At 41.1% G+C, this 27,719-nt stretch overlaps 3 protein-coding genes across 9 annotated transcripts in view; 1 reads left to right on the forward strand and 2 right to left on the reverse strand.

Moving 5' to 3' along the window:
- Positions 1-2,999, forward strand: part of daam1b (dishevelled associated activator of morphogenesis 1b) — a 55,244-nt gene extending 52,245 nt beyond the window's left edge. For all 6 annotated transcript variants that reach the window (XM_030404982.1, XM_030404981.1, XM_030404980.1 and 3 more), the window contains 2 exons: positions 415-585; positions 1,499-2,999. In XM_030404982.1, coding sequence (XP_030260842.1) covers positions 415-585; positions 1,499-1,711 — 384 coding nt within the window. In that variant the 3' untranslated portion in view covers positions 1,712-2,999. The remainder of the gene's footprint in view (positions 1-414; positions 586-1,498) is intronic.
- Positions 2,816-8,242, reverse strand: l3hypdh (trans-L-3-hydroxyproline dehydratase). Its single transcript, XM_030404984.1, has 7 exons — positions 8,177-8,242; positions 6,615-7,099; positions 6,270-6,439; positions 4,975-5,097; positions 4,632-4,769; positions 3,839-3,960; positions 2,816-3,202 (listed from the first exon to the last, which is right to left on the reverse strand). The coding sequence occupies exons 2-7, from the start codon at positions 7,090-7,092 to the stop codon at positions 3,178-3,180; spliced, it is 1,056 nt and encodes a 351-aa protein (XP_030260844.1). The 5' UTR covers positions 7,093-7,099; positions 8,177-8,242; the 3' UTR covers positions 2,816-3,177.
- Positions 8,243-8,958: 716 nt separating this feature from the next.
- On the reverse strand, positions 8,959-27,501 carry LOC115573681 (potassium voltage-gated channel subfamily H member 5-like). 2 transcript variants are annotated; one of them, XM_030404565.1, is made up of 12 exons: positions 27,345-27,501; positions 25,683-25,806; positions 24,453-24,559; positions 24,211-24,339; positions 23,411-23,526; positions 22,774-23,166; positions 22,584-22,676; positions 21,544-21,973; positions 15,943-16,142; positions 15,263-15,515; positions 14,807-15,003; positions 8,959-12,020 (listed from the first exon to the last, which is right to left on the reverse strand). In XM_030404565.1, exons 1-12 carry the CDS (start codon positions 27,415-27,417, stop codon positions 10,896-10,898), a joined length of 3,240 nt encoding a protein of 1,079 aa, XP_030260425.1. In that variant the 5' UTR covers positions 27,418-27,501; the 3' UTR covers positions 8,959-10,895. The 2 variants fall into 2 exon arrangements, with proteins under 2 accessions (XP_030260425.1, XP_030260424.1); XM_030404564.1 differs by having other exon boundaries at positions 23,411-23,529.
- Positions 27,502-27,719: the final 218 nt, after the last annotated feature.

Consider the following 27,719-nt stretch of genomic DNA (forward strand, 5'->3'; position numbering starts at 1 on the left):
TTAACAAATAACCATTAATTTGAGTGCTAAATACGTCTTTGCTCCTCCTGGTAGAGGTTTGTGTTTCATGGACAGAGCTGCCGTTAACATATACATCTCAGAAGGTACATGTTCTCAGCGGGATCTCACATCTGGATGTTCTCCTTCTTAACTTACTGTGAAAAAGACTCCACAAACACGTTGCCTTAATTTGGGCTCTGGCTCCACTCACTAGCCTTGGCTGTAATCAGTAGCCGGTCAGATCTGGGTTAACACAGGCTTCAAAGCCCGACTACTGGTACCCTGCTCTTATTTCAAAGAGCTGGGATCTAACGAGTCTCCTGTAAAACAGTCAAAGACGGAGTAAAACATGGTTCTGCTGTGTCCTGCTGTAAATCTAATCCCTGTGTGCCCCCTTCTCTTTGGTTCCCACAGTTCCTGAGGGCAGTAAAGCACTTCGGCGAGGATGCCAGCAAGATGCAACCAGATGAGTTCTTTGGCATCTTCGACCAATTCCTGCAGTCGTTCTCCGAGGCTCAGCAGGAGAACGAGAACATGCGGAAACGCAAAGAGGAAGAGGAGCGCCGGGCCAAAATGGAAGCTCAGGTATATGATTGCTCCCCTTTTCCATATAATTATCAACCAATGGAACAAGTCATCAGATGACACTAACAGTGTGTATGTGTGTGACAACGACTATAAGATAAAAGTATCGATGCAGTCTGTGTGTACACTGAAAGCTATTTGTAGGTGAATGGATGCTACAACTCCTCTAGACCAAACAGCCTGACAGAAAAAAGAAAAAAGTGGAATTTGGTTTAGTTATAATGAAATTGTTCAATAGTATTCACTCAAAGTCACTAACCTACATCATCATGTACCATCAATAAACGAAAAAGCGTACCAGTAGCACTAAGATAAAGGGTTAGCATCCCGTCACCAAGTAAAAAAGCCACATAATTAATGCAGTTTATTATGGGGGCTAGAAAGTCCTCGAGCGGACATTATGAACATATGATTGGCCTGTTTAACACCTGATAATGTCTTTAAAGGAACTGACTCTAGAAATCAGACATTTTTGAATTAGGGTAAATTCAATCTGTCATCTTGTGTGGCCATGCCTCTGTTCAGTGTGTTTCTTTTTATATGTAGTCACAACCAGCAGCCAGTTAGTTTAGCACAAAGATTGGAAACAAGTATAAACAGCCTGCCTCATTCTGAAGCGTAAAAACGACGATATGTGAGCCCTTTTTGAGGTGTTGACAGATTTTGTTGCCTTTGGACAGAGCTGGGCCAGCTGCGTCCCCATGTTTTTAGTTTTTATGCTAAGCTAACCAAATAAAGCTTCAGACTTATTACAGACAATAAAGTGGTATCAAATCAGTCGATTAACTCTTGGCACAAAAGCAAAACTGAAGTATATCAAATTATTTATTTGCTGCAAAGGTAAATAAATTAAGAGAAATCCTTTTTTTTCTTTTTTTTTTTAATACAATCATTCATATTTCTCTGTCCCCAGCTGAAAGAGCAGAGGGAGAAGGAGCGAAAGGCCCGGAAAGCGAGGGCAAACGGGGAGGAAGACGGCGGCGAGTTTGACGACTTGGTGTCAGCGCTGCGATCGGGCGAGGTCTTTGACAAGGACCTGTCCAAGATGAAACGCAACCGCAAGCGCATCAACAACCAGACCACAGACTCGAGCAGAGAGCGACCAGTCACAAAGCTCAACTTCTGAGCGGGGCTGAGGTCATCGTCCTCGCTCCCCTCCTGCTCATCATTAGTTTCCCTCTGGGTCGGACTGACATGCCCACATTCCTCTGCACCCTCCTCCATTCCCACCCAGCTCGGCTTCATCACGGCAAAGCCACACGCAGCACAACATGTTTTGGACATTTCATCCTCTGAGATTTTGATGTTAAAACGGAGCTGAAGCCAAAAGTTGATACTATTGACCAAATGAGATAATTCCCCTGCTGGAGGATCGGTTTGGTCTAATGTTTTGAGAAGTTAATAGTGCAGGTGCAGAACGTTTTTTTCGCACTGGAGAAAATTTTCCCTCCAGGTGTACGAGATGCTCGCGATCGTTTGATAGGAACCGTTCTGTGCTGTTTTTGTAAGTCAGAATCTATGCACAGAGAGAAGTGTGCAGCTAGCAGACTCCTTCAGGGCTTGACGCTCGATCCAAACAGGAAGATGATTCCATGAAAAACACAAAGGGGCCATTTTGTACGGACTGATTTCATAGAACGAGAGGGGCTGCTTTCACACGCCTGAAACTGTCCAAGAGAGACCAAATCTGAACTTCCTCTTGACGCTGCCATTCTCTTGCAGTCAGAAATGCCACAGGACTGAGACGTTGTTGGACAGATGTGGTTGCGACTGCGAGCTGAGAAGCAGAGGTTTCTTTTCTATTCATCATTATTGACGTGCAGCATTTATATATCTGATCACTGTATGTTTTATTTTTCTGTTAAGAGCTGGCCTTAACTCTGTTGACTTTAATTGTTCAGTTGGTACTCTCAAAAAGGCCTGGGCCTAATCTGCAATTTCTCAACAAGTGTGGACACTCATGTGTGTCATAGATTACATATATCTATATATAAGGTTGCGTGCTTGTTACACATGCACATATAAATTCATAATTACTATGCTAAATGCCATTTAAACCATACCCAATCGATGCAATACACTTGTTCCTCTCTGAAGGGAGTGCCCTCCTTTAAGTTTGTATACAGTAGATGTAGTATGTCATCTGTGCACTGGCTGGATTCACACAGCGAAAAATATTTAAAAAAAAAATAAACAAAAAAAGAAAGAAAAGCCTGATTGAAGACCTGTGATCCACATGTGATGTTTCCATTCTTGTAGCAAACATCACACGAAGACGTGAAACCTCTGATTTTAATTTGTCCCTCGGCTGCCGTGTGAATCCATCCAGCGTCAAACACCTCCATTGGACTTTTATAATTTAAATATTGCCTTCCATTGTACAATGACCTGATGATAATAAATGGGAGAAAACAGTTGAGTTTTTGAGTCGCACCGTATTCGGCATTTACTTTAAGTCAAAATGTATTGGTAAAAACTATAAAAAGAAGCAGTGAACACAAAAGGTGGAAGAATTTGTTTTGGTTTTGACTTCGAAGACCCTGATAGCAGCCAGGCTCACGGCTCCATCTAGTGGTCAGTGGATGCAGTTGATCAGAATTTGTGACCTCCGTCCAGACTGTCGTACATTTAACACAAATCAAAGAAATTCTTACATTGTAATTGGCAATTATTCACACAGGAGACAATTCTTATGTTGGCAAAACAGTTTTAAAATTCTATTTAAACTTACATTAGAAATATGACATCAAAACCTGAATGAGAAGAGAATCTTTTTTTTTCACAGGTTTAGTTGCTCAAACTCTCATTACAAATTTGAAGTTAAACGTCTCAATGCAAAAACAGTCTAGATTTGTCCTGTCTTTGCCTTGAATTACCCACATTTTCTGTGCAATAATACGTTTTTCTATGTGTTCTACTTTATGATTAACTTTGCAAATGTGTTATTTAAGGGCAAGGTAATTAGTTTAAACAAGGTTAGTCCACATGAATGGGTGATCATTTAACCATGATGAAATTAAACCATTTCTTAAAGCACGTTTTTAACTTTAAACAACAGCTTCAAATCATGTTGATGGTACAGTGTCTTGTAATAGAGTGAATGGTGTCTCTATCAGGCTATAAACAGCTCTTACAAAGAAAACCGACAGACATTTTCCCTGATTTCTCTGTGACAGTTATTATGTGTCAAACACTCTTCTTGGCGAGCTCAGAAATATTTATGCAAAGTGAAAAACCTGTAATTGAGGCTCACTTCAGCAGAAAACCATGTGTCAGGTTGTCGTCCGCCTCCTGCACGAAGCGAGAAACTCCGCTATAAAAAGCTCTGCCAGCGACCTCCACCACTACAGCCTTGAAGTCACCACACTTGGTCTCCTGAGTCGAAACACAAAAAGAGAATCACAAGCAAACATCCGTGAAGAAGTTTGTACATTGACAAGTGAAAAGGATACTCTTAACACAAACTTATCTGTTGAAGACAGATTTCACTTGAGACATAAAATAAACAACAGACTCTCAGAACAACTACAAAGAAACACGGAAGAAACATTTAAAACAACAAAAAACGCGTTCATCAGTGACAAAGACACACTAGATGAATCCAAAAGACATTTAAAGCAACTAGAGACATTAAAACGACAACACAGAGATGCAAAACAATCACAAAATGACATCAAAAGTAACGGGACAACTACAAAAAGGTGTACAACAAAAACAAATTGACATAAACAACAAAGAGACACAAAGCAACTACAAAGAGACAAAAAGCAACTACAAAGAAATGTTTGTTCTTTGTGTCTCTTTGAGTCTTTGTGTCTGGAAGGATTGGGGGGGGGGGGGTCGTGTCTCATAGCAAATATTATTTAAAACTTTATTTATTACCCTGCATAAACAATTTAATGATTATAATGTTTACTATTGGCAAGAACCAGATTTTAAATTTAAGTCAACACACTTCATTTAATAAGTGAGTTTCTAAGTCGACTCATGAACATCAACAGTGAATCAGCTTCCATGACAACACAGAAAGAAGCAAACCCGGGTACCTCGACAGCTTTCCCTGTGAACCGGGATCCGGTGGCTCCACTCTGAAACGTCCTGGTCTGGTTCAGCTGGATGAGACCTTTGTGATACTGAAGAGCTACTCGAGCTGTAACTCCAGAACCAGTTGGGCTTCGGTCGACCTGAGAACACGTTTAAACCCGTTAAAGTCGGATACAGATCTGACCTTTTTTGTCCTTTTACTTGGTGTTCGTCTAACAATTTTCTCTTCACTGATTCATGCAGCAGCTCTGTTTTCATTTTAAGGATTTGTAATTCTTCACTCAACTGATAATGACACGTATTGTATTTTCTCTTCATGAAAAAATGTTCTCCCCACTAAGATACCTGAGCCTCTGCGAACACACAGACGTTGGCGGTGGGATCTGTGGAATAATCATCGTTGCCGTCGGTGAGGATGGTGCCGTAGAGGAAGGCCAGATCATCACTGGTTGGATGGTGCAACTTCACCTACAGAAAAAAGTGTCAAAGAAACTGCGTAATTAACATAAACAATGTGGCCAAAAATATATGGGCAACTCTTTACATATATTTTAGTTCCTGATATATTTTGTCAGGATGGTTTTTCTTGTTTTTTTCATCCTCATCAACCAACCTGAGTGTCAGACCTCACTCTTGAGGCTGTTATAGCAGCATTCAATAAGCACGTATGCTTATTGAATGCTGCTAATGTTCGGGTGTCTACTTACATTTGGCCATGAAGTCGATTTAAGTAACACCACACTGTGATTTAATGTGGTGCTAACATTTCCAGACCTCCACTATTTTCTTAACCAATACTATCAAGTATCCTTTACTTCAGTGTATTCAATTAAAAATGGCCCTGTGTGTAGGATTTAAATCTATTTGTAGAAATGTAAAAATAATCACGAGGAACTAAGAGTTTCAGTGTTTTCGTTGCAACTAGCAATTATTTTCACAATTAATCGATTAATTGTTTAGTCAATAAAGTGTCAGAGCCCAAGGACTTGAAATTGTTATTTTTTGTCCAACCAATGAACAACAAAAGCAGCAAATCCTCACATTTAACAAGCCGGAACCAGCAAATGTTTCACATTTCTGCTTAAAAAAAGACAATTTTAAAAATGATCAACTTATTTTCTTTGTCAACAGTTAATCATTGCAGCTGGACGACAGAGTGAGCTGATCCTTTTCCGCAGAGTCTGTCATGTTGTACCGCCATGTTTCTACAGCAGCCCAGAATGGACAAACCAAGCACTGACTCCTGGGAGAGTCTTTTTCAGTAGTCGCTGTGTTGGGAGACTGAGGCGAGGGTTGTTCAGTTGGTTGCAATCTACAACCTCACCACTAGATGCCGCTAATCCTACACACTGGACCATTGTGATAAAACATTAAAAAAGCCCACTAGAGTTGTCACCTATCTTTTATTTATGATGATTAGTACTCACGGTAGACAAATTCAAATTGTGTATTCAGAAGTGCTGTCGTTATTTGAATGTTGGATTAGAATTGTTACATTATCTATCAGAGAAAAATGCTTTAAATCACGGTTAGATTCCATCTGGCTTCCATATCCATCTTCACAACAATCATCACTGCCCCTAATGTGGCCAGGTCGTCTGTGTCTGCACTGATTCAACACTAGTTATGAGCTTTTTTACCTGAGATTTGACAGCGTTCGTCACCGCCGTGGCTGCGTCCACCAGATCCCGAGTCCTGGACTTTGTCACATCGAGGCCGAACCTCTGGGCGTTTACGAAGGCGTAGAAGGCTCCTCCGTAGCTGATGTCGACCGTCACATCACCAAAACCTTCCACTGTCACCGTCACATCTGTGGGAAAAACCATTTTGTTTGTCCGTCATTGTTTAACCCCAAAAAAAAAAGAACCCCAGAGAATAGTTTTGAGCAGGGCCGCTGACAGGGGGGGACACCAGGTGAGTTGCTCTGGGTTGTGGGGGGCCTCTGAAGATCACTTTGTCACTATCAGTGTTTTTCAGTGTCCTACCTGTGGCAAACGCAAACGCTGGCACACTGAGAAACCTCACTCCTCCCGTTCTACCGCCAGAGTACTCGACGAACGCCTTCACCAGGCCGCAGGGACAGTGTATGTTCACCTGGGTCTCCAGCGACTGTGGTTCTTTCACCAGCTTGTAGTCGACAGCGAAGCGTCCCAGTGCGATGACGGCGTGTCCACACATGGTGCTGTATCCTTCGTTGTGCATGAACAGCACCCCTAGATCGGCCTCGGGCAACTCGCTGTCCACGATCAGGGCCCCGTACATGTCATAGTGTCCCCGCGGCTCGTACATGAGCGCCCTCCTGAGGTGGTCCAGATGTTCCCGGACGTAACGACGCTTGGCAAGCACGCTGTCACCTTTGACCTCCGGGTAGCCGCTGAGGATGACCCGCAGAGGCTCTCCGCCTGTGTGCATGTCGACCACCGAGAGCTCGTCTCCCTCGTGAGGTGGAAGCTGAGTCTCCATCTCAGTGCTGATGTAAAATACAGATTGAACAAAAAACACACGCTTCAAGTCCAAATTCAGACAAATCTGTTTCCTTAAAGTGAAACTCTCGCCAAAAAGCAACCGAGGCTTTATTTGTGACTGAATATGAGTCAAACCTTCATGTAAAGGCATAATTACTAAGAAAGAGACACTTTTAAGAGAGAGGGCAGTTTTCATTTCATTTTTCCGCGTTATTGTAGATGGTATGTAAAATCTGTCTTCTTAGAGGTTTCCAGATTAAGGAACATACATTCAGTTGCCAGTTTATTAGGTACACTAGATGCTAATGCAGTCTAGTCTGCATTAGGAGGGGATATTATGCTAATCTTCAGCCATCTTCAGGTTCATACTTTTATTCGGGGGTCCTTGCAGAAGTGCAGACTGCAAAAATCACCAAAATCCCCCAACATATAATGATACTAATGTGTTTATTCTACATCCAAGGAAGTCAAATGGTCATCCTGTCAAGGATTCACTGGAGATGGTTAGGGAAGCAAGTGGCGAGGGAGGAAGCAAGGAAATGTGTTATAAGATAAATGAAATGCCCCCCGTCCCATCGTGAGTTTCCTCGTGTGATTCCTGGTTTGTCCTCTGTTTAGCTTTTGTGTTTGGTCTTTATATTTTGTATACAGCTTTTTTTTTTTCAATGCACTTTACATAACAAACCTGTCTGTTGCTCGTTTATCCCCCCCTTGACCTAAACCTGACGAGGTGTGTCCTCAGAAAGAAAGCACATTAGCTTTTGATTAATTTATCAACTTTCTTATCATATCAAGAGGAAATCGTGTCATTGAATGCGATCTATGAGTAATGAAGATAATGATCGTATATTTAGATTTGTGCATTTGCTCTGTTGCTATGTATATATATATATATATATATATATATATATATATATATATATATATATATATATATACCATATTTCAAACTCATGGACTTTGAAACCAACTTTACCCCTTCGAGGTTTTGAACAGGATCCAGTATCAAACACGCAGCTGCTCCTATCCGAGGACACAATGTGGCCTCTCATGAAGCAAAGATTTTATTACGAGGAGTTTACCCGATTGTAGCTCTGCAGTCTTCAGTCCTCTCACACTCCCCGTGCCCAGTGTTTCCACGTTGCAACGTCATTAAATAAGTTATGAGTAACAAAGAGATGGATAGAAAGACAGAGTGCCACCTGGCGGTCTGGATGCTGCACAACACGAAACACTCCATTTACTGTAAATGCATTATTTATTTTTCAGTCCACATTTTGAGGAGTGAAAGCCACTATTTGCAGACCATTGAAGCTGATTTACGGAGTGGAAAGACATTTATAATTTACGAGTTTATAATTCCATATCAGCGCTGATGATTAACTGTGACTGGGAGAACAGTCAGTGCTTTGTCCCCCCAACACCAACCCACCAACCCACCATGTCTCCTGTTTGTTATCGAACTACTGAATAAAACATTTATCAAATTCAGGGGGATTGAAAACATCTCTCTTCCGTTGGCGTTATTGTGCCTTTACCTGAACAGTAACTGTTCACGTTCACTCACCTGGATCAACACAAACACACATGTGAAAAGAAATGCTTGTTTTTGCTTCACGTGAGGACCGACCGTCGTGTTGCGTAACAGAGGAGACGAAAACAACAGATGGTGAGCAGGCAATCGGTTTCACTATTCATTTCACTGTAGACAGGTTCCCCTTGGATGCATGCGAGGTCATTCATATATCTCAAATGAAACAGATTCAGCGTTACATGCTTACTTTCTTACAGTCACACGGAAAAAAAAGAAAGAAAAACATCCAGAACTTAAAACTGTAACCATGCTGTTTGCTCATGTGCATCGTTTTTTTTTTTTTTTATATCCAAAAAACAGAAGAAAACAAATGTTTGCATCATCAAGAAGTCAGGTCATTTAGATTTGCATAGCGGCGTTGAGTGACCCACCTAAAAACCATAAACAGCATCACTGATAAATCGTACAAGTAGACAAAGATAAAATCACTGAAATAAATACTAAAGTTCACTTAAATATACCTGAGCAAGAGAAAAAGTAAGTTTCCTGCGATGACCTGCTGAGATATTCACGCAAACCTTACACAGGAAAATGATGAGTAACAATAAAAATCCATAACTAAACCACCGTTATTGTAGTTGTTCCTATCCCTACATGCATGTAACTAAAGCTCAAAGTGTCTAAACTGATCTTAAAAAGGAATGCATACGTTCTAATACAAAACATGTGCTCAGTAACCGTAAAGACTTGATCGCGTCTCGTCAAAATAACTCTGAGTGAGGCTTCGTTATTGTAAGGCACATATCATCACCTGACAATTAACAGCTCTAAAAGGTAGTCCGGACTGGAGTTGGGCAACATAAACTAAAAAACTGAGGATGTCCTGCTAAAATAAGATAAAGGAGACATTATTTGGCAAATGATATAAAAAAACATATTTGTCTCTCTCACTGCCATACAAAGATTTATTCTCAAATAAGGACCCATGGAGCAACCTGGAGGAGGAGTGACTTAAGCACTCTACACTGAGCAGCAGTAAGTGGTGTTGCTGCCCCCTTTAGTTCTGGAGATAAACTTTGAAATTCTGGCCATTTGCTGCAAAACACATCCAAAATATGTCTGAGAAAAAGTTTGACTTGAGCCCCGAGAGGCAAGAGAGAGGAAACATTCTTGTGATCCAGTTTCATTTTTTAAGTATTTTCTATTCTATAAAAACACAGGTGAAATTTTTTTCTGGCAGGTTAGAATCATATTTATGTTTTAAATTATAATTCTCTTTTAAATTAAGACTGAAGACCTTTCTGTTTTCCAATTTTTAAGGCTTTAAACTTCACTGTGACTTTTTCTAGTCTTGTCTCTTTTAAACCTTTTTTTCTATTTCAGCCTACTTCCCTATTTCTTAACTTGCTTTAATGTTTTGTTTCTTGGCGTCTTTTTTTTATGTATTTTAATGCTATTTGTATGCCCCTGTAGTCGAGCATTTTGAGTTTCCTTGTGTCTGAACTGCGCTATACACATAAAATAGCCTTGACTCGTTTTTTTGTAATACTAATTTTGGCCACAAGAGGCTCAAGCGCGCCATCTCCACGTTCTCTGAACTAAAAAACACTGCATGTTTTCTTCAAGGTGAGTATTAATGAGTCACCTTTTCACATTGAGCACGAGATATAACAGGACTGCTAAATAGCTTGCTAACTGCATGTACCTGTCAAACTTTCACATTTCTCATTTAAAAAAAATAATAATGAAAAAAACAATAACAAAAAAAACAACAACTGAAAACTGAAAAATGGCTCATCAGAACTTCTTTCACATTTGCCTCTCAGCGCTTCCGTAGACTTGACCTCAATATTTTTACTGATCGTCCTGTCAGGCTAAGATGTTTCATCCACAGCCTTCATTGGAGTATCGTAACATGATCCATGGAGTTCTGCGCTGGTTTATAATGCTGGTTAAAAAAAAAGAAAAAAAGAACTAATTTCCTAACTATACATGTAACAGTACAAGTGGTTTGTTCAGTAGTTGTTCCTGTACTTCTTGGCATTTTTGAATGTAGCATACACAAGTGCCTCATACGTCCAAGACTTTTAGTATAATCCCTGGGTTTTTATAGTGCTAAAGTAAGATTACAGGGATTTTTCTGCATGCAGTCAAGTGTTTAATGCAACATATGTCTTTGGCAGGTCAGAGTCCAGCAGGACATGCAAACTGGTGCGTGTCTAAATCCATGTTCTCTTCTTTTTTCTTCAAATAGATGCATACTAAATTCAAAACGGCCCATCGTCCACTTCCGGTGTGGCAGGTTTGCAGGCAGTGACTTCCTGACTTCTCAGTCTGGCCTTCGGTGAAGAGGTCGGTGGCAGCGATAGTCTTCTTTTTATCGACAGCAGCCTGAGGATCTCGCTCACCTGAGACTCGAGGACCGACAGGCGGCCGCTCAGGTTCTGAATGTCCCCCTTCAGCTCCAGCTTGGCCTCGTGCAGGGTCGCTTGAAGCAACGTTTGTTCAGATGCCGGCTGAACCAGAGAGTGCTTGAGGGAGTCGACACCGAGACTCTGCTCAAATGGGTTCCTTTCCATCGGGCTCCTTTCCATCGGGCTCCTTTCAAAGGAGTTTCTTGAATCTCCGGCTCTGTCGATGCGTAGGTCGCTCTTTGTGATGCCACTGTCACAGGAGTCCGTTTTGTGCATGGCGCTTGTTTCTTCACCAGCTTCTCCGGTGTTGTTGCCACCCTCTGCGCTCCCCGTCTCCTCAGACTCCCGGGTCTTGCCGGCAGCTGTTAACTGCTCGGAGGATTCAGATCCTTTTGGCAACCCTTCTGCTTTCTGTGGCTGCTTTTCTTCCACGACGGCGGGAGGCGGTGGCACAGCTGAAGTGGTGTTTCTGAACTTTGCCCAGCCTCGACCACCTCTGCCTTTTACACCACCTACAGCTCCCTCCCCACCTGCACCACTGGTCCTTACAGGACCGCTGACCCTCTGACTCTCTGCACAAGTCATTGATAAAGACTCCCCGGCCTCTTGTTTGCAGCCTCGCTCCGGCCCCTCAGCGATGACTAACGCTTTTGGAGGTGCAGCCATGCCACCTGCACTCCCTCCTCCAGTGGAGGCCGCATTAGCCTGCACCGTGGAGCTGTACTCCTGCTGCTGAGAAGATACAGGCTGACACTGCGTGTAGGAGTTTGAGTCTGGGTGATGGTGGTGCTGCGGCTCCACCAGCACGCAGTTATGATCGTAGTAACTGTGGGACTCTCCCTCCGTTTGAGCGTCTCTCTGCTGCCTGAACCTCTGGAACAACTTGCGGACCGGGTGGTCGTCAGGAATGGAGAGAGTCACCTCGCTCTTCTGGCGCTCCTGCTCCCGCTTCACATCAGCAATCTTTCTGAAGATGACCTGCGAGAGAGGAGAATCTGTGCGTGAGGACGGTGACGTGGCCAAGACACATTTACATTATGATAGTAGAGCTCTGCAGAACGTACATACATAATGCAGCTTTGAATCAACCTGATGTATGTTTAAATATTAAAGAGTTGAATGCAGCAATGCACAAAGGAATCGGTTAATGGAGAAATAATGGAGCAATATCGAGGACCCGAAAGTTTCTGGTTACATCAGAAACTAAGAAAGGAGAAGTTGATCAAAAAGAAAACTTCTCAACGTCACACCTTCGTTTCTCACTTGGACTTGGACACCTCTGGTGATCATGAACAACTCTAAATTATTTTCACATGTTTATTTCAAATGCACAATGTGTAGTGGTGTGAAATCATGGGAGTCTCTATTGTGAAGCAGCCATGAAGTGCCAAAGATGATCGGTCTACACGACTGAGGCAGAAATGTCAACGGACTAGGTAATGTTTTTGAGTTTCTGATGTGAAACCTGGCAACCCGGCAGCAGCTAGCTGACTCTAGCAGCAGTAAGCACTTACTTTAGCAACAAAGCTACACCCGAAACCTCCATAAATCACCCGGTTCTGTAACAGGCCTCTGGTCTGGAGGAGTTCATTGAGACGAGGCCGCTTATCAGGACATTTGTAACTACGTAATACATTTTTGTTTTTTTGCACAGTAATCCCTGAGGTTTTGTCTTGAACAGCACATACATTTAAAAAAAAGTTAATCGGACGAAAAACAAATATCTGTCTAGGAACTCCAATATAGAATTAAAATAACTTCAAAATGGCTTTTTAAATGTATTTCTTTTACCACTGTTGGGCCTGATACTGATAGGGAGCAAGACATACGTGATAAAAACACTCATTTTTGGCTTCATGGGAACTTTAAATCTTGTTCAATGACTTCCTTCCTTGTTCATATAGCAAATGAATAACTCACTGTTACCTTGAATAAAATTACAGTCAGTACACAGCACAAGAAAATATATAACAAAGATCTACTTTGATATTTTTAAGCAGAAATGTTACATATTAAATCTTTAAAAAAAATACCACATCAACATTTCACTAACCTAGTTTGATATGAAACTAACAAACTTAAATGTTTATATTGAAAGCCACAACCTGAGAGTCAGATCTGTTAACTGAAGTGATCTTGATCCAACTATCCTGAGGTGCCCACGTGTTCATACACACAAGCTCAAGGGCACTTTTATGGTAAAAAGAAATTAAAAATATTAAACGACACCGTAACCACAAGGAAAATGTTCCAAATGCTGCTGTTAAACATGTAACAAAAAACAGCTATGTGCAGTTTGGATTTAGCTGAACACATGACAGTGAAGAGGGCAGAGAGTAAATCTTAAACCTATGCCGGCACGAAACGTTTCTAAAGCAGCTCAAATGAATAATAGATGGCTTTATTTTTCATTGAATACATTTAAAGTACAAGTCATAAATGTTTCACCGTGTAGACACAATTTGCCTTGAAACTGTTTAGATTTGGAGCTCGGTCGGCTGTTTGACTTCAGTATACATGATAACACAAAGCACTAGAAAAGTATATAGTTACTTAAAACATTATACAATCATTATAAATCTGTAAACACACTGCTGCACAGTCCCAGGACTCCTGACGGGTCCCTCAGGGTAGCTGGATATAGAGATTATATGGAGTAAATGTGAGTCTGTTTTTAAAGTGCATATTTTAATTGATAAGAGCTTCTTGTACCTCAGAAGTATTTCATATAAACCGCTCCTGAACAAAGAGCACAGCAAATCACATGTGCCAGAATGTCTTTAAAGGGAATACTTATTAAAAATGTATGTCGGTCCCACAGGATGATGCAGTTATATGAGCAGCTTACTATCAAGACAGGGAAGGAAACACATCTCAATGTCTTCAAGGGATTAATATGTATAGCCTGGAAGAGGCTCCATCAAATATTAATACAAGTCAGAGTTTGGGCTCGCAGGAATAGTTTTCGGTGCGTTATTATTTATTTGATCATTAAATCTTTGTGATTTTTCCTGTTGCCACATAAGCTCCTGAGATCTGAATGCTCTCTTTGGAAACTGTACGAAAGAGCAGAATTATATTGAGTGATGCATTTCACACATTGGTGAGTTGGGTTGGTGGGTTCGCCATTCTCATCTGAAAAAACCCTGGACAGATTTATTCCTTTTAGTATCCAGCTGAGTGGCTTCATGGTTGTTAAAATCATCAGTCTCACTTTAAAAAAAAGTTTTAGGTGTGTTAAAGGGGCAATATGTCCTAATTTTAGTTTGAAACATGCAGAAACTCACAAAAATTATCAGCAGAATGTCAACAAATATCACTTTTGTCATTATGTCTATGTGTTCTGTTGCAGAGGTTTCCTAACCGGCTAGTCCCTGCTCCTGTGCTTGCAGTGTAAACACGAACAAATTGGGCTTTTCCAAATTGTGCTAAGCCCCGCCTCCAAGTGGGCCACGGTGACGTCTCGCTAATGCGGCCAATCCATGACTGCCCCCATCTCTGCCTCAAATGAGCCTGTGTTAAGACTCAACTCAGGTTTGTGCAGGAAAACCAAGAGAAAGATGTTCTTAGTTTAGTTGATGTCCAGTGTCAACATTTGAACTTGGGAGGCCCGTCGAGGTACTGCTGGTGAAAACTTACCTAACATTTCCTGATTTTGTCCCCAAATTAGGGGAACATTGCTAGCAGCTTTTTCTGACATCCATAAATAACCGAATGCAACCACTTACTGCAAAGAAAGAAAGATTCAGTTCAGTTATTTTTACCCGTTTTCGTAGATTGCAGGTGAGGATGAGGTTGCGGGAGAACGTGTTGGCGAACGCGGTGTAGAACTCCAGCACCTTCATCAGAGCGTCCCTCCTGATGACGTGCAGGTCGCAGTAAGTCAGAGCGCGGACGTTTGCACAAGCCCGGGCCATCGTGCTCTCTTTCCAGAACACGTCCCCAAACACATCACCTTTACCTGGATGGAAGACACACATTATCAGTATGTCAAAAACAGGGGATACACAAAGATTAAGGGGAACAGTGAGAGAAGGAAACTTGTTGAAATGCAAAACAAAAGACCTTAAAGTGACAGAAAACACAAGGATTTATATTTATATGTTATATTGTGAAAATATATGTTCAGGTGGAGTCCACACTGAGAGACTGGGACAACCTTTCCTTGGGTCTTATCTACACCAACAGATAAAACGTGTCATTACACAACGCAGGATTACCCAGTATTGCGATGACTTCATCATCCTGGATGACTTCTAGTGAACCGGAGACCACGAAGCAGAGGGTGTCGACGCTCTCTCCAATGTGGAAGATGAGGTCTCCGGGTGCACAGTGCGTGGTCTGAAACTCCACAGCCAGAGAGCGCAGACAGCCGTCACTGGCCAGGCGAAACGCCGGGTGGTCGTTGAACACCTGCCTGTTGAGGTGGACGCAGATGTCTGCCCGCATGTCTTTGGGACAAATTGAGAGAACCTGAGAGAGAGACGGCGAGGTGTCAGAGAAGTTAGTCATGTGGCAGTAGTGGTCATGTAGGTGAATGCATTATGTAAACTGATCAACACAGACTTCTGCACGTGATCCAGCAAAGTCTCAGGCAGTTTCTGAGTGTGAACGAGTGCACTTGGCTGTCCTCTGTGACCTATGAGTCTCGTTATTGCTCGTTATCACCATGTCCGCACATGAACCCCGCCTATACGTTTTTTATGATACTGTTTGAAATGATAGCACACTTCCTTCAGTCAGTGACCGAGCCGTGCATCAGTTTAACTTTGGACTTAAAACGCACGTGAAGCAACCGCAGACCTGGATTTAATCAGTGCATCGTGATAACATATCTGACACATCTGAGTGTAAGGTGTTGATGTGCTGACACACATTTGTTTTGGATCCATAATAATACCTTATCTGTGTCGATGCCCTTCGACATGGCCCAGGTGGACACGATGAAGTCCATGACCCTCTCGCTAAGACCTTTGGGAACCTGATAGAGTTTGAGGAAGTCGCGCACGTTGTTGAGCATCTCATGGTAGCGGTTTGTGTTGGTGTACATCTGCTGGAAGATGGTGGTGACATTTCCAAAGATGGTTGCATAGAGCAGCGCTGAAACAAAAGTGTGGAGAGCAAAAAGTCAGGCAAAAACAAAACTGACTGATATATTCAACAGCATGAGAAGAATAAATACGTTTCATTCTAGACATCATTGTCTAAATCCCAAAGAATCTTCACTTGCTGTCATAAATGACAAAGAAAAGCAGCGTAGACCTCTGATTGGTCAATTCACACACGCCTGTGCCAGAACTGCTAACAACAGCAGAGCAGCTGTGATGATTCAATTCTTGTGTCCAAAATGATCTGCTAGGCATTAATTATGCAAATGTGTGACATGGTGACGTAGTGTGATATCAATAAGTCACAGAAATAAAGGCGGGACTACTGATGAGGCGTTTCAGGAGCAGTGCTTTCTGTGGGAGAGAGGAGCTTCTGTTGAGGCGGAATTTGACCTTTTTCAACTTTAAAGGTCAAACCTATATAACACTATAAAAGAAAGAGAAAACAACGAAAAAGCACTGGAACCAGCAAAAGTATGATAGTTTTGCTTGATAAGTGACTGAAACAATCAGGATTTGTATTCCAAACAAACACACCCTAAATGTATATTCAATAAGCGGGAATGGGGCATCAATAACATTTCCAAACCTGTATTTTTTCCTCAAATTGGACATTTTTCAATTAAGGTTCAAAAGTTAGGGGCAACCATGTGGTAAAAAAACTAATGGATTAAAAGATAAAATTGGTAGTTTCAATTTAGTTTATGCATGGTTTAAGGAGTTATTTATTGATAAAAGTCATCTTAAAATTGATTAAAAACATAGAAAACAACCGATTAAAACTATTTATCCTTTACTTTCCTCCTTGAGTTTATACTTTTCTCCTTCACAAAAAAATTTCAGTTCCGATTATGTATAAATCAAGGATGCTTTTGTGTTTAAAGAGTCATTTTAAGGGATTTTTAACCCTTAAATTCCCCTACAAACTACACATTAAACTATTACAATTACAATAATATCACACAGTCTATTATCCATTAGTTTCCCCTCAAAATGTCATTACAAATACCATTCCAAATACACATATTAACGGGCAAGTCTTTGGAAACCGGAAATTGTGCAATTCAGGGGATTTTGTTGAATAATCTACTGTACTCCCAAAATCATGCTGGACAATATAGTTCTCTTAACAAGAGACACACACACATATATAGAATGAGTGGTTGATCGAGCCTTTATAATGTAATTCATTATGCACATTTCCTCAGTAAAGAGTGCTGTGATGCAGCGCTGCGGTGACCTCAAAGAGTCAGTCAGCATCTCTTATCGTGAGGTTTTACCCACTCAAGAGGAAAGAGTCATCTCCAGTCGCCACAGCAGGATCACAGAGGTTAGGATACATATCTAACGTGATGGCTCATTGTCCTTTTACTTACAACCGTGCCTGCAGGCAAACTCTCCCTTTTCTCCTCTTGCTCTCGCATAATTACCGTATCTGTAGCAGGAGATTTATCGGCCGTAATTGAATCTGACGCTTTAGTGTGACCGAGCGGTCTTCGGGATCGACACGCCACCAGAGTGCTGGATGTTTACTTTTGGAAGTACAAACCTTGAAGCGTGGCTGTCAGTTTGGCTTTATTGCACGGCTTTACATGCTGTTTGGGCCAAAGGTTAGAGCACGAAGGCGAGTCATGATGGAGGAAACTGTAAGGAAAGGCTGCCGTGGAGGCAGTGACACTATAGGTTAAGCTATTACTGTAACCGCAGTGGGTGATGAAAATAATACAGACACGTGTAAAAATAGGTTTCTATTTTTATCAAGTGGTTCAAAGTCGTTTAAATGAGGTTGCCTTGTTTTAGATTTGCCTTTTAAGGTGAACAGACATGATTTTGTGAATGAAACATTAGAATAAAGTGAGATTAGGTACATTTAATGTTCACCAATCCCTTGATTACAGCTACAGTTTCAATGTAAAGTTAAACCGAGGCCACAGAAAGAAGTTTTAACTGGTTATGAAAAAGTCTCAATTCAGTATAAGACCATCAGCATGAAGATGGGCTATTTCTAAATAGTGTTTCTTACTCTTGTCACCTGATCAGACTCCACTCTAGTCTGGTGATACGGCTTCCAATACTTCTGTATTAAAACACATCACTTCACGCAAAGCTTCCTGAAAACAGTTAAACAGTTACAAGGAAACATTATTAAAAATCTTTCTGTCTTTCTTTCATTGACTTCAGAAACCTACGCAGATGATAGTCAGCTTCAGATCTTTACCACAGCGGGCGCCAGTGTTCATACCCTTTTTGTCCACAGGGGCCGCCAGAAACAACCAAAAATAAAAGTTCCTTGTTGCTGCTTTAAAGCCTGGACATCAAAAGACTATTACGTATATAACATGAGGACAGGATTTGAGCACGAGGATCTACATGGAACGAATTTATAGTTGCTTCTCATCTAAAACTGCAATTAATGGCTGCAACCCACGTCTATTTTAATTCTTGACTAATCTGGCAATAATCTTCTCAATAAATCAAATAGTTGTTTGGTTCTGAAAACTTCAGAAAATGTCGATCAGAAGCATCCTCAGATTTTTCGTATACTCGGATTACTGTCACAGAGGGGTAGATAACCAGAAAATATTCACATTATAGAGGCTGGAATCAGATAATCTGGATTTTTTTATTTTTTGTTACTCAATTATCATTATCAAAATAGTTGCAGCACTAACAATATAAATAATTTAAAAAGTACCCAGTGAGGTTGTAAAGATGAACAAATTCATCTGGACTCAGTTTAAATCAGTCAAAATTAAAAACATGTATTCTTTGAGTTTAAACACATTGTGTAGTCCAGACAAGACTTGTCGAAAATGCTTTCATAAACAGTTTATTGTTTATTGTCTTGTCGTTTTGTCTTTGTCTATATGTGATTTTTCTTTTAAAAGAAAAATCTAATGGATTTTAGTCGATAAAAGACAAAGCTTTTCTGATGGAGGGTGGTGTTGACCCACCTTCAGACAGACCCACACACAGCAGGCTGTGATGGCGCTGAACATGTCACTTTTTATTATCGACAGAGCCGAGACCTACGCTCTCCCCGGTGGTTCAAACTCAGAGGCTGCGGCTAAATGTGAATTACATTTGGCGAGAGAGCCTGTGAATGACCAAACACTGATGTATTTCAATAATTCTTTACGTTTAAAATGTAAATCAATTATGTCACTGTCCAGGATTTACCTATTCCTCTTGAATGTAGTGCTTATTTAACCTGCCCTGCTGGGACAACAACAAAACATTTGTCTAAATTTGGAAATAAATCAGCATGAGTTCTTCCTGGTCTGAAGCTGATCCCTCCTTGCTGATATATTTGATGTACCTTCACATGGTGATCCTGGCCAGAACTGCAAAGTGAATCTAAAAAGAGGAAGCTACTGTCCCTGATGTCCTGACAGGGGAGCTTCCTGCTGCCACAACCAAAAACTGTGTGAGCGTGTGGCAAATAGCAGGATTCTCACATGAGACAGAGAAGCACAGCAACCCGCTGAGCTTCATTTTGTTTCCTGGATCAATTGAATTATATTTTAAACATTCATTTCTTTTTCTTTCTTTTTTTTTGCTTGCAGACAAAAATAGAACTTAACCAGCACACACTTGACTGTAAGAAAAACCAGCCATGTGTTCATCACTGAGCTTGAATTTAGCATTGCATCTGTGCAGATACTCCTGGACCTGCACAACATCCAACACCATATGTTTCTTTACCGGCAGCTGTCGGATGGTCAGTCGGGCTGTGGAGCACATTAGCGTGTCTACCATGCAAGTAAATGCATCCAGATTGTTTCGGCTCCTGCAAGGTTGTACTGGCATATTAAGAATGCATGAATGAAATGAAAGTACATCAAAGGATAATGTACCATTCACTGCGGAGTGATCTGGATATCGACATGTGGCTAAAGTAATACAGATGTTGTTCTACTGGCAGATGCTAATTAAAAATGGGCTGCTGATATAAACTGGTAACTTATGTTCTTTTAACAAGTGGCAGAAAACTGCTGTTCATAGGCAGCAGTCACTGTTATACTTATTGCTTTGTGGTGGCTAGCTAGCTGGGCTAGCCATGGCTAAATATCGCTAACTGTACGATGCAGCTCAGACAGTTTGAATTACGTTAAAACTTAAAAATCGTTAAATTCCTTTTTTATGTTTATATATTTTGTGCTTACATTTAATTATTTTTTATCAAGTTGATATTTGTTGCTTAATAGTCGCTACAGTAGTGTGAGCTTAATGCTAATAGTGGCTAAAACACAAGTGTCCAAACTAGTGTTAACGCTTAACTAAGAAGGCCGACATTTACTCAAGTACTGCACAAAGTCTTTTCTTTTCATGGGAAACATTATACTTCTCACTACACTACATTTATCTGATGGCTTTAGTTACCAGCTACATTACGAAATAAGATTTTTGCAGACAAAACATATGAAGATCTTATTTAAAAAATTCTCTTCTAATAATATACATACAAGTACAGCTGAAACAAAGTTAAAAGCTTCATTATATTTTTACCAGTATGATTAACTGATTAATCAATTGGTTGATAGGCAGCCAATTAATTAGTTACTATTTTAATAGCTCATTTTTATTCCAACAACATCTCATGGTTCACAAATGTGAAAATTTGCAGCTTTTCCTATATATGATTTTTACTTATTCATATTTGTTTTAGAGGTTTGGAGCGTTGGTTGGACAAAACAAAGTGCTGTGAAGGCGTCTCTTCAGGCTCTGGGCAATTTTGATGACATTTCTCACAATTTTCAAAATATTTACAAACCAAACGATCAGTCGATTCATGGAAAAAAGGACAGGTTAATCCAGAATCAAACATCTACAACGGTAATGTGCTGGTTTTACACTGACACAGAGTAATAACAACAAAATGACTCTGATGCCATCTTTGCTTTTGTAATTCGTGTTCCATCAAATATTGCCCTCATACTGTACGCCACTGAAACAACAGAGGAGCTGCTGTTCCTCTGTCCTCTGCTGAGATTGATCTGAACTGTCAAGGTTGTACTGTATGTCCATTGAAGAAGAAAAACAGTGGTCACTCTGATTTAAGCTGTTTTGGAGAAGCCTCCCTTGAATTTCACTTGACACACTGTCCACTGGCAATTGATACATTTAGGCTTTGTGCAATTTGTCAGAGGCCGTGGAGAAGAATAGAGGAAAGACTGCCGTTTATTTGAGGATTTATGCATCTGTATTGTGACTTGTGTCCATTTCCTGCTCCATTAACCACCACACATAGCAAGAGCAGCACTGTAAGAATGATGTTTGTTATGTAATGTCAGACCTACTGGACTCGTTGTTTTCTAATATGTGATTTAGAATTTTTTTTTTTATAAATATTAAACAAAGTGCTTGATGTTGTAAGGTAATTGAGTACTTACAGCCCACCATCATCATTGCAACAGAGAAGATCTTCTCGCCGTCCGTGGCCGGAGCGATGTTGCCGAACCCGATGGTGGTGAGACTCGTCATGGTGAAGTAGAGAGAAGAAATGTACAGCGTGTCCTTGTTGGGACCACCTTCCCACTGACCCGTACCGCTGGTGTTGTAGCGGTAAGGAGTCCCGATGCTCAGGGCCAGCTGGTACAGCCAGCTGTCTGTCTTGATGGTGTTGGTGGTCTCGTCGATGACCTCGTAGTCCCCGATGCTGTACCAGATGCAGGCCAGCCAGTGAGCCACAAGGCCGAAGACGCACACCAGCAGAACCAGGACCGCCGCTCCGTATTCCAGGTAGTGGTCCAACTTCCGGGCCACTCGGCCCAGACGGAGCAGGCGGATCACCTTCAGGGAGCTGAAGAGGCTGCTGAGACCCTACAATGAAAGACAGGCAGAAGATGTGAGTCAGAGAAGAAATGTTTGGTTGAGAATGAATCGATTAACCAGACGCCAAAAAAGGGAGATAAATCCACTTGTACCAGGTTCCTAAATGTCAATATTGGCGAGATTTCTTTGTGGCTGAAGTGACTGTTTAACCATGGATACATGCAAAATGACTCGTTTCACAATAACATTTGGTTCAGTTGTTCTGAAAACATTTGGAAAGTCGAGAAAAGAGTTTCAAGTCAATGTCTTATCACGTCCAAAATTAACTCTATTTTGGTCTCCACCACCTCTTGAGGGAAGTATTTGGCTCCTTAGAAGCCATAGATGCTTTAAATGCTCCAAAATGACTATCTTTGAATTTTGTAGCATACAGCTTCCAACTTTGTAGAGAGCATACAGCGGCTTTATCATCTGAAAACAGCTGATGAGAGTGGTAAGAATGAAGCAAACCAGGACTTGTGAGTCATAAAACCAAAACAAAAAGCTAAAAGATGCTAAATGTACATAGTCAGGTGAATTCTTTGTCGTTTCTTCAGTATGAGCAATTTCTTTCACATTACTAGTCATTTGATTCATTGCAAGAAAAACATTTCCTTACTGGGAGAACAGAGTCTTCTGCCCGCGTGGTATTCCTGTGGAAATGTGAAGAGTCACTGTGGTGACTTGATGAAAGTGCAGATGTGACGGCATCCTTCACAGAGACAAGAAACAAGAAATGTTTTGTTACTCACACACAGTGTGAAGAATCGATGCCTACAAAACAAATCCCACTTTTGAAGTTCACTCACCTCGTCCACATTTTCAAAGGCATTGATGATATCGTAGGGCAGGCAGGACAGCAGGTCGATTACAAACCACGTCTTCAGGTAGTTCATTCGTATCAGCTTTGCGTCTGAAACGACCTCCCCAGCAGGACCCACGAAGGTGGTGTGGAAGTTAAGCACAATGTCGATCAGGAAGATGACGTCCACCACGCTGTCCAGCACCAGCCAAACCAAGTTGTTTTGCTTGGTCTTAAAAGAGACGTTATAGGGCACCATGATGGCGGTGTAGAAGGTGAGGATGAGGATGACCCAGTCCCAGGTGGTCTTGAAGGTGCAGTAGTGGAGGATGATGTGTGGAGGGGTCTTGGGGGCCTCCTGTTTGTACTGAGGCATAATGTCTGATCCCAGCTGGAGAGCCTTTAGTGAGGGGGAACATTCACCACCATGTGAGTATAAAAATCACATGTATGGTGTAACAATGAACAGTAGTCTCATCGAAAACCAAGGCCTGATACTCATCATGAAACAACAGTATGGAGCCAGAAATGCAAAGTTCAAAGCCCTTAGTTTTGTGTTTGTGGTGTTCAACGCAAGGAAATGCCCCTTTTTTAAATATATAACTGATGGATAAGAGAGAAACTTTTTCTGTTTTCCTGCTCACCTCGGCCAGTCGCGAGGGCCTTTGGCTGACCTCAGTCTTGCTCAGCGGTGCTATCTGCTGCACCAGGTTGCGATTGTTGGTCAGTGCCCGTGTCAGTCTGGCGAACTTTGTCCATCCTGCTTAAAGACCAGAAAACAATTTATAATGCCGGCACACAGCAAATCATCATACAAAATGTCCTACACATTCATTTTCACAAAGTGGAAGTGGACAGTCTCTTTTTGATGTCGCCAAAGCAATATACCATTAATTCTCTTCATGCGGAAAACACTTTGACTAGTAAAAAAAATATTTAAATCCAGTATGTCAAACTTGTAAAAGAGCATTTGGGAATATTTTTGTCACTACATCACCCAAATATTCTGTGTAGAGTATATTTTTAAAGCAGTTAAAAGGAGCTGACATTCTTTCATTTCCTCTGTGTATAATCAGTGTTTTCAGACATTTGCCATCTCCATATGGCCCGAGTGTCTATTGTTTCTGCTTGATGTATGTGACAGTCTTAGCGGCACACTTCATCCCCTAGGACATGGCACTGCGTCGACCCACAGAGACCGCTGTTCACTGACCCGCACACGCAACACCTGGACAGTTGTCTGTTGCGTACCAGGAAACATGCGTCTATTAGATCACAGCCACTCATAACGTTCCGCTGCACCGCACACTGCATGGTCTGATTGGGTCAAATTGAGCTCTGATAACAATGGCTGGACCTTGACGACACATTCACTTGGTGTATAATGTGTGCTCCAACCCTCATGAGTTCAGTCATGACGGATACAAGGATACGGCGATCATACCTCTGGTTGTCTCATCTTCAATCGGCTGTTTGAACAGTGTGATGTCTCTGAAGGTGCAGAGGAACAGCACCACCTTGTCATTCTCATTTCGGATTGGAGCGACCTGCATGTAAAGCCATATTGGTGTTCCTGGAGGAGACAATTAAAATGGGTGTCATGAAAGCAAAAAATGCAAAATGTTAGCTAAACAGGTAAGATGTGTTTCTTTTGGTAAAAACACAGGACTCGATGTCAATACTCACTATTCTTTGTGTAGAGCAGCACCTCATAGAAATCAGACTCGTAGTGATCAAAGGTCTTTTGGATTTTGTCTATCGTCTTCTTGTCGGTCAAGTCACCGTACATGAAACTGCAAAATTAGAGAAAAAAATACAAATAAGTGATTAATTGGTCTAAATATATATGGCAGTTGCTGTAAAACAGCAGAATTACGTTTTACTTTATTTTCCTCGTTTTGTCGCTTTTTACCATCTCCACATTTATTCAGCTAAACAGACTACAATATATTTTTAATATTTTAATAATTAAAAAAAATTCTGATTATTGGGTGTTGACGCTGGGCTCACACCTGATCCTTCTCATATGATCTTATGGGGAAGCAGACGTAAACAAAATGGAGACCGGCGTGGTGCAACAAGCAACGCAGCAAGAAAAAACAAAAGCAGAAGGTTCAACAGGTCTTGCAACAACTGGAGGTGAGATTTTTTTTTTTTTTCAACAGTAGTATGCTAGCTTACATTAGCCTCACATGCTACAGTGTGTACTGTTTCTTGGCGGCACCGTCAGCTGCCTCTCTCATTGGTTGTTGTGGTCTGGCTCAGAAAGTAGGGATGTAATCATCCAGATTTAAAATTGTAGATATCAGCTAAGTTTAATATTATCTGGACCGGCACAGTAAATACCTCACATTACCAGATAATCTGTGCCCTACAGCATGTTTTAAACAAGCACTGCAGTGGTTCGTATAAAAATCAGATTCATGGATGTCTTTTTGACAGCGACAAAAGAGGAAAATTCGCCTTTGTGGTGAAATCTGGCTGATTCACAGTTTTTTTTCTCCCTCTTGATCGATGAGCGCAGTCCCTGGAGACAGAGCTAAAATTAAATATGAAAAAGAAAAAATGCTATATTCTCTTAAACAGCATCAAGCGGAGGCAGAACAAGATTGTTCTTTATATAGCAACCATACAGACATGAGGCAACTCCAAGTGCTTTACAGAGGCATAGAAATACATTAAGACATGAAGAGAACATTAAAATTGCATTAAAAACAAACAAAACCAAACCGAAAAAACAAGCACATAAATAGTTAAAGATTCCTTACCCTGACCTTGCTTACTAAAGCCCAGGAAAAGACTTTAAAGGCTTTACAAATACATTTGACTTGACACCCCAAGAAGCCAGCTAACATATACCTCATCTCATATCTGCATCTCCACCTTCAGGCCGTTGTACCACATAAAGCATCTTACTTGCACGTGCTGCTCCTGTGCATGACCTCCGCTCTGTGGTATCCGGACAGCTTGCAGAACCCATCGTTGCTGTAAACGACCGGCCACTCAACGATCTGAGCGTTTCCCAACAGGAAACTGGTTTCTGTGACAAAACATCAGAAAACACAGCATTCAGAGAACAAAATCATACCTGCGGACCACCTGAATCATATTTGATCAACTTTGGTCAGTGAAGGTCAGGGATCCTTACGACCATCGTGACTGGAGTTATGCAACTTCAGCCTCATTGAAGCTGCACTGATTTTGGCTGTTTTGCATTTGATTGTGACGGTTCCAATAGAAAACAGTTGGTTACATCTCATGTCATTAATATTTCCTCCATAAATCATAAATTGGAGAAAACCTCACCCTATTTGACATCATAAAAGCGAACTCTCTCACGACTTACACTCTTTTCATAACCATATACAATGGAAATATGACCGTTCATCTTTAAAGCAGCAGCAAAACAGTGGTAATAAGACGAGTCAGTGGGCAGAAGTAGTTGTTGATGAAATGTTTATGTTCCACCCTTGATGGTAATGAAATATTGATGAGGAGCCCTTCTGCACAGCTCCAAAGTTACAGTTTGGAGGGAGCTGCAGTCCCGAGGGGAAAGACTGACGACGCTGAACAGTCAAATTTAAAGTTACAACATCTGGATGTTTATGTTGAATTTAAAGTCTGGGTATCTGATGAGTTTAAATGCATTCACTCTGCAGGCTTTTGTGTTTGGACGTCTGACAAATTCAGGTAAAAATGTTAGAGTTTCTCATGATTATCAAGGACATGAGCCTTAAATATACACTTTTCAGACAGGGTCTTTTCTTATACGACAGTGTGTCTGGCATCGTGCACTTTCATCAAACCTTCGATCACACACACACTCAGCTTCACTCTGCCATGCAGGCTGTCAATCCAGAAATGAATTTTTAATGACTGTACTACCTTTCTGACGTATAAACAACAAATACTAATAAAAATACAATACACTATCCGATGGCACACGCACTGCAAGCCATGGAATACAATAAAATGAATAATCTCGTTATACAGAAAATGTAATTCTCTCTTAAGAGACGGCTGCAAATGGTATCTTTTCTATAATTGTTCTCATTTTTACTGTCTAACGTGAGTGTTGGAAATGAATTTAATCAATTAAATTAATGAGGCAATTTCAATTTTCACTGGAAAAGGACCCCTACATGGACTGATAAGACACTATCCCTTTTTTTCTTACAGTCATTCATCCAGAAGAAGTCATCAGAAAGGGCAGACATGATATCAGAGAAAGTAGCCCTTAAATAAATATAATATAAACAAGAAATTGACTTGTAGTCTCAGCTAAATCACCCAAGAGACTAAGTCTGATGATGATGGTGGTGGTTCTCATGTATAAGGAGATGCCATTAGAACAGACTATTATACTGATTTTAGCTCATTAACCGTATTAATTCAGAAAAAGAGACCAATAATTCATCAATGTTCTCATTTAAACGTTTTAATTAATGCTGCTTCCTATTAAATGACATATCATATAAAATCATATTAGGTTTACTTACTGTGTGGTGTTTTGATTGATGTGACAAATCAACATCAATTCATTCTTGTTTTGTTTCCCTGTTTCAGAGTAAAACTCACCGCTGGAGCGCCGGACGATGTTCTCCAGAAAAGTGTTCTGCGGGGCCACCAGTCCTCTCTTGCCCCCATGCATCCTGAGGGATCCGGACAGAGACTCAGGGCTGCTCGGTGGTCGTGCTGATCCCAACTACCACCCTGAGCTCTGATGTGGGCACGATCGGAGCGCGGACCAGACAGGAGTCAAGATGACCAGGATCAGAGGGGGTGCTTCCGGGCCGAGGTCGTAAAAATAAAAGCCCCGTTTTACCAAATGTGTGTTTTTGATGCTCCACAACTCGATAGTGATGGGAGAAGTATTCAGATCATTTACCTCAGTGAAAGTACTAATACCACACAAAATAAAAAATACTCCACTACAAATAAAAGTAATGTACT

The sequence above is a fragment of the Sparus aurata genome, chromosome 22 (assembly GCF_900880675.1).
Source record: "Sparus aurata chromosome 22, fSpaAur1.1, whole genome shotgun sequence".
Lineage (NCBI taxonomy): Eukaryota > Metazoa > Chordata > Actinopteri > Spariformes > Sparidae > Sparus > Sparus aurata.

Coding starts and splice junctions, on each gene's coding strand:
- l3hypdh (XM_030404984.1), bottom strand. CDS start 7,092: ATGGAGACTCAGCTTCCACCTCACGAGGGAGACGAGCTCTCGGTGGTC. Junction 5,098..6,269: donor CGAACGCTGTCAAATCTCAG/GTAAAAAAGCTC, acceptor TTTTTTCTGTAG/GTGAAGTTGCACCATCCAAC. Junction 3,203..3,838: donor ACACATGGTTTTCTGCTGAA/GTGAGCCTCAAT, acceptor AATGTACGACAG/TCTGGACGGAGGTCACAAAT.
- LOC115573681 (XM_030404564.1), bottom strand. CDS start 27,417: ATGCATGGGGGCAAGAGAGGACTGGTGGCCCCGCAGAACACTTTTCTG. Junction 23,530..24,210: donor TGAAGATGAGACAACCAGAG/GTATGATCGCCG, acceptor CTGGTCTTTAAG/CAGGATGGACAAAGTTCGCC. Junction 21,974..22,583: donor CAGAAGACTCTGTTCTCCCA/GTAAGGAAATGT, acceptor CTTTCATTGTAG/GGTCTCAGCAGCCTCTTCAG.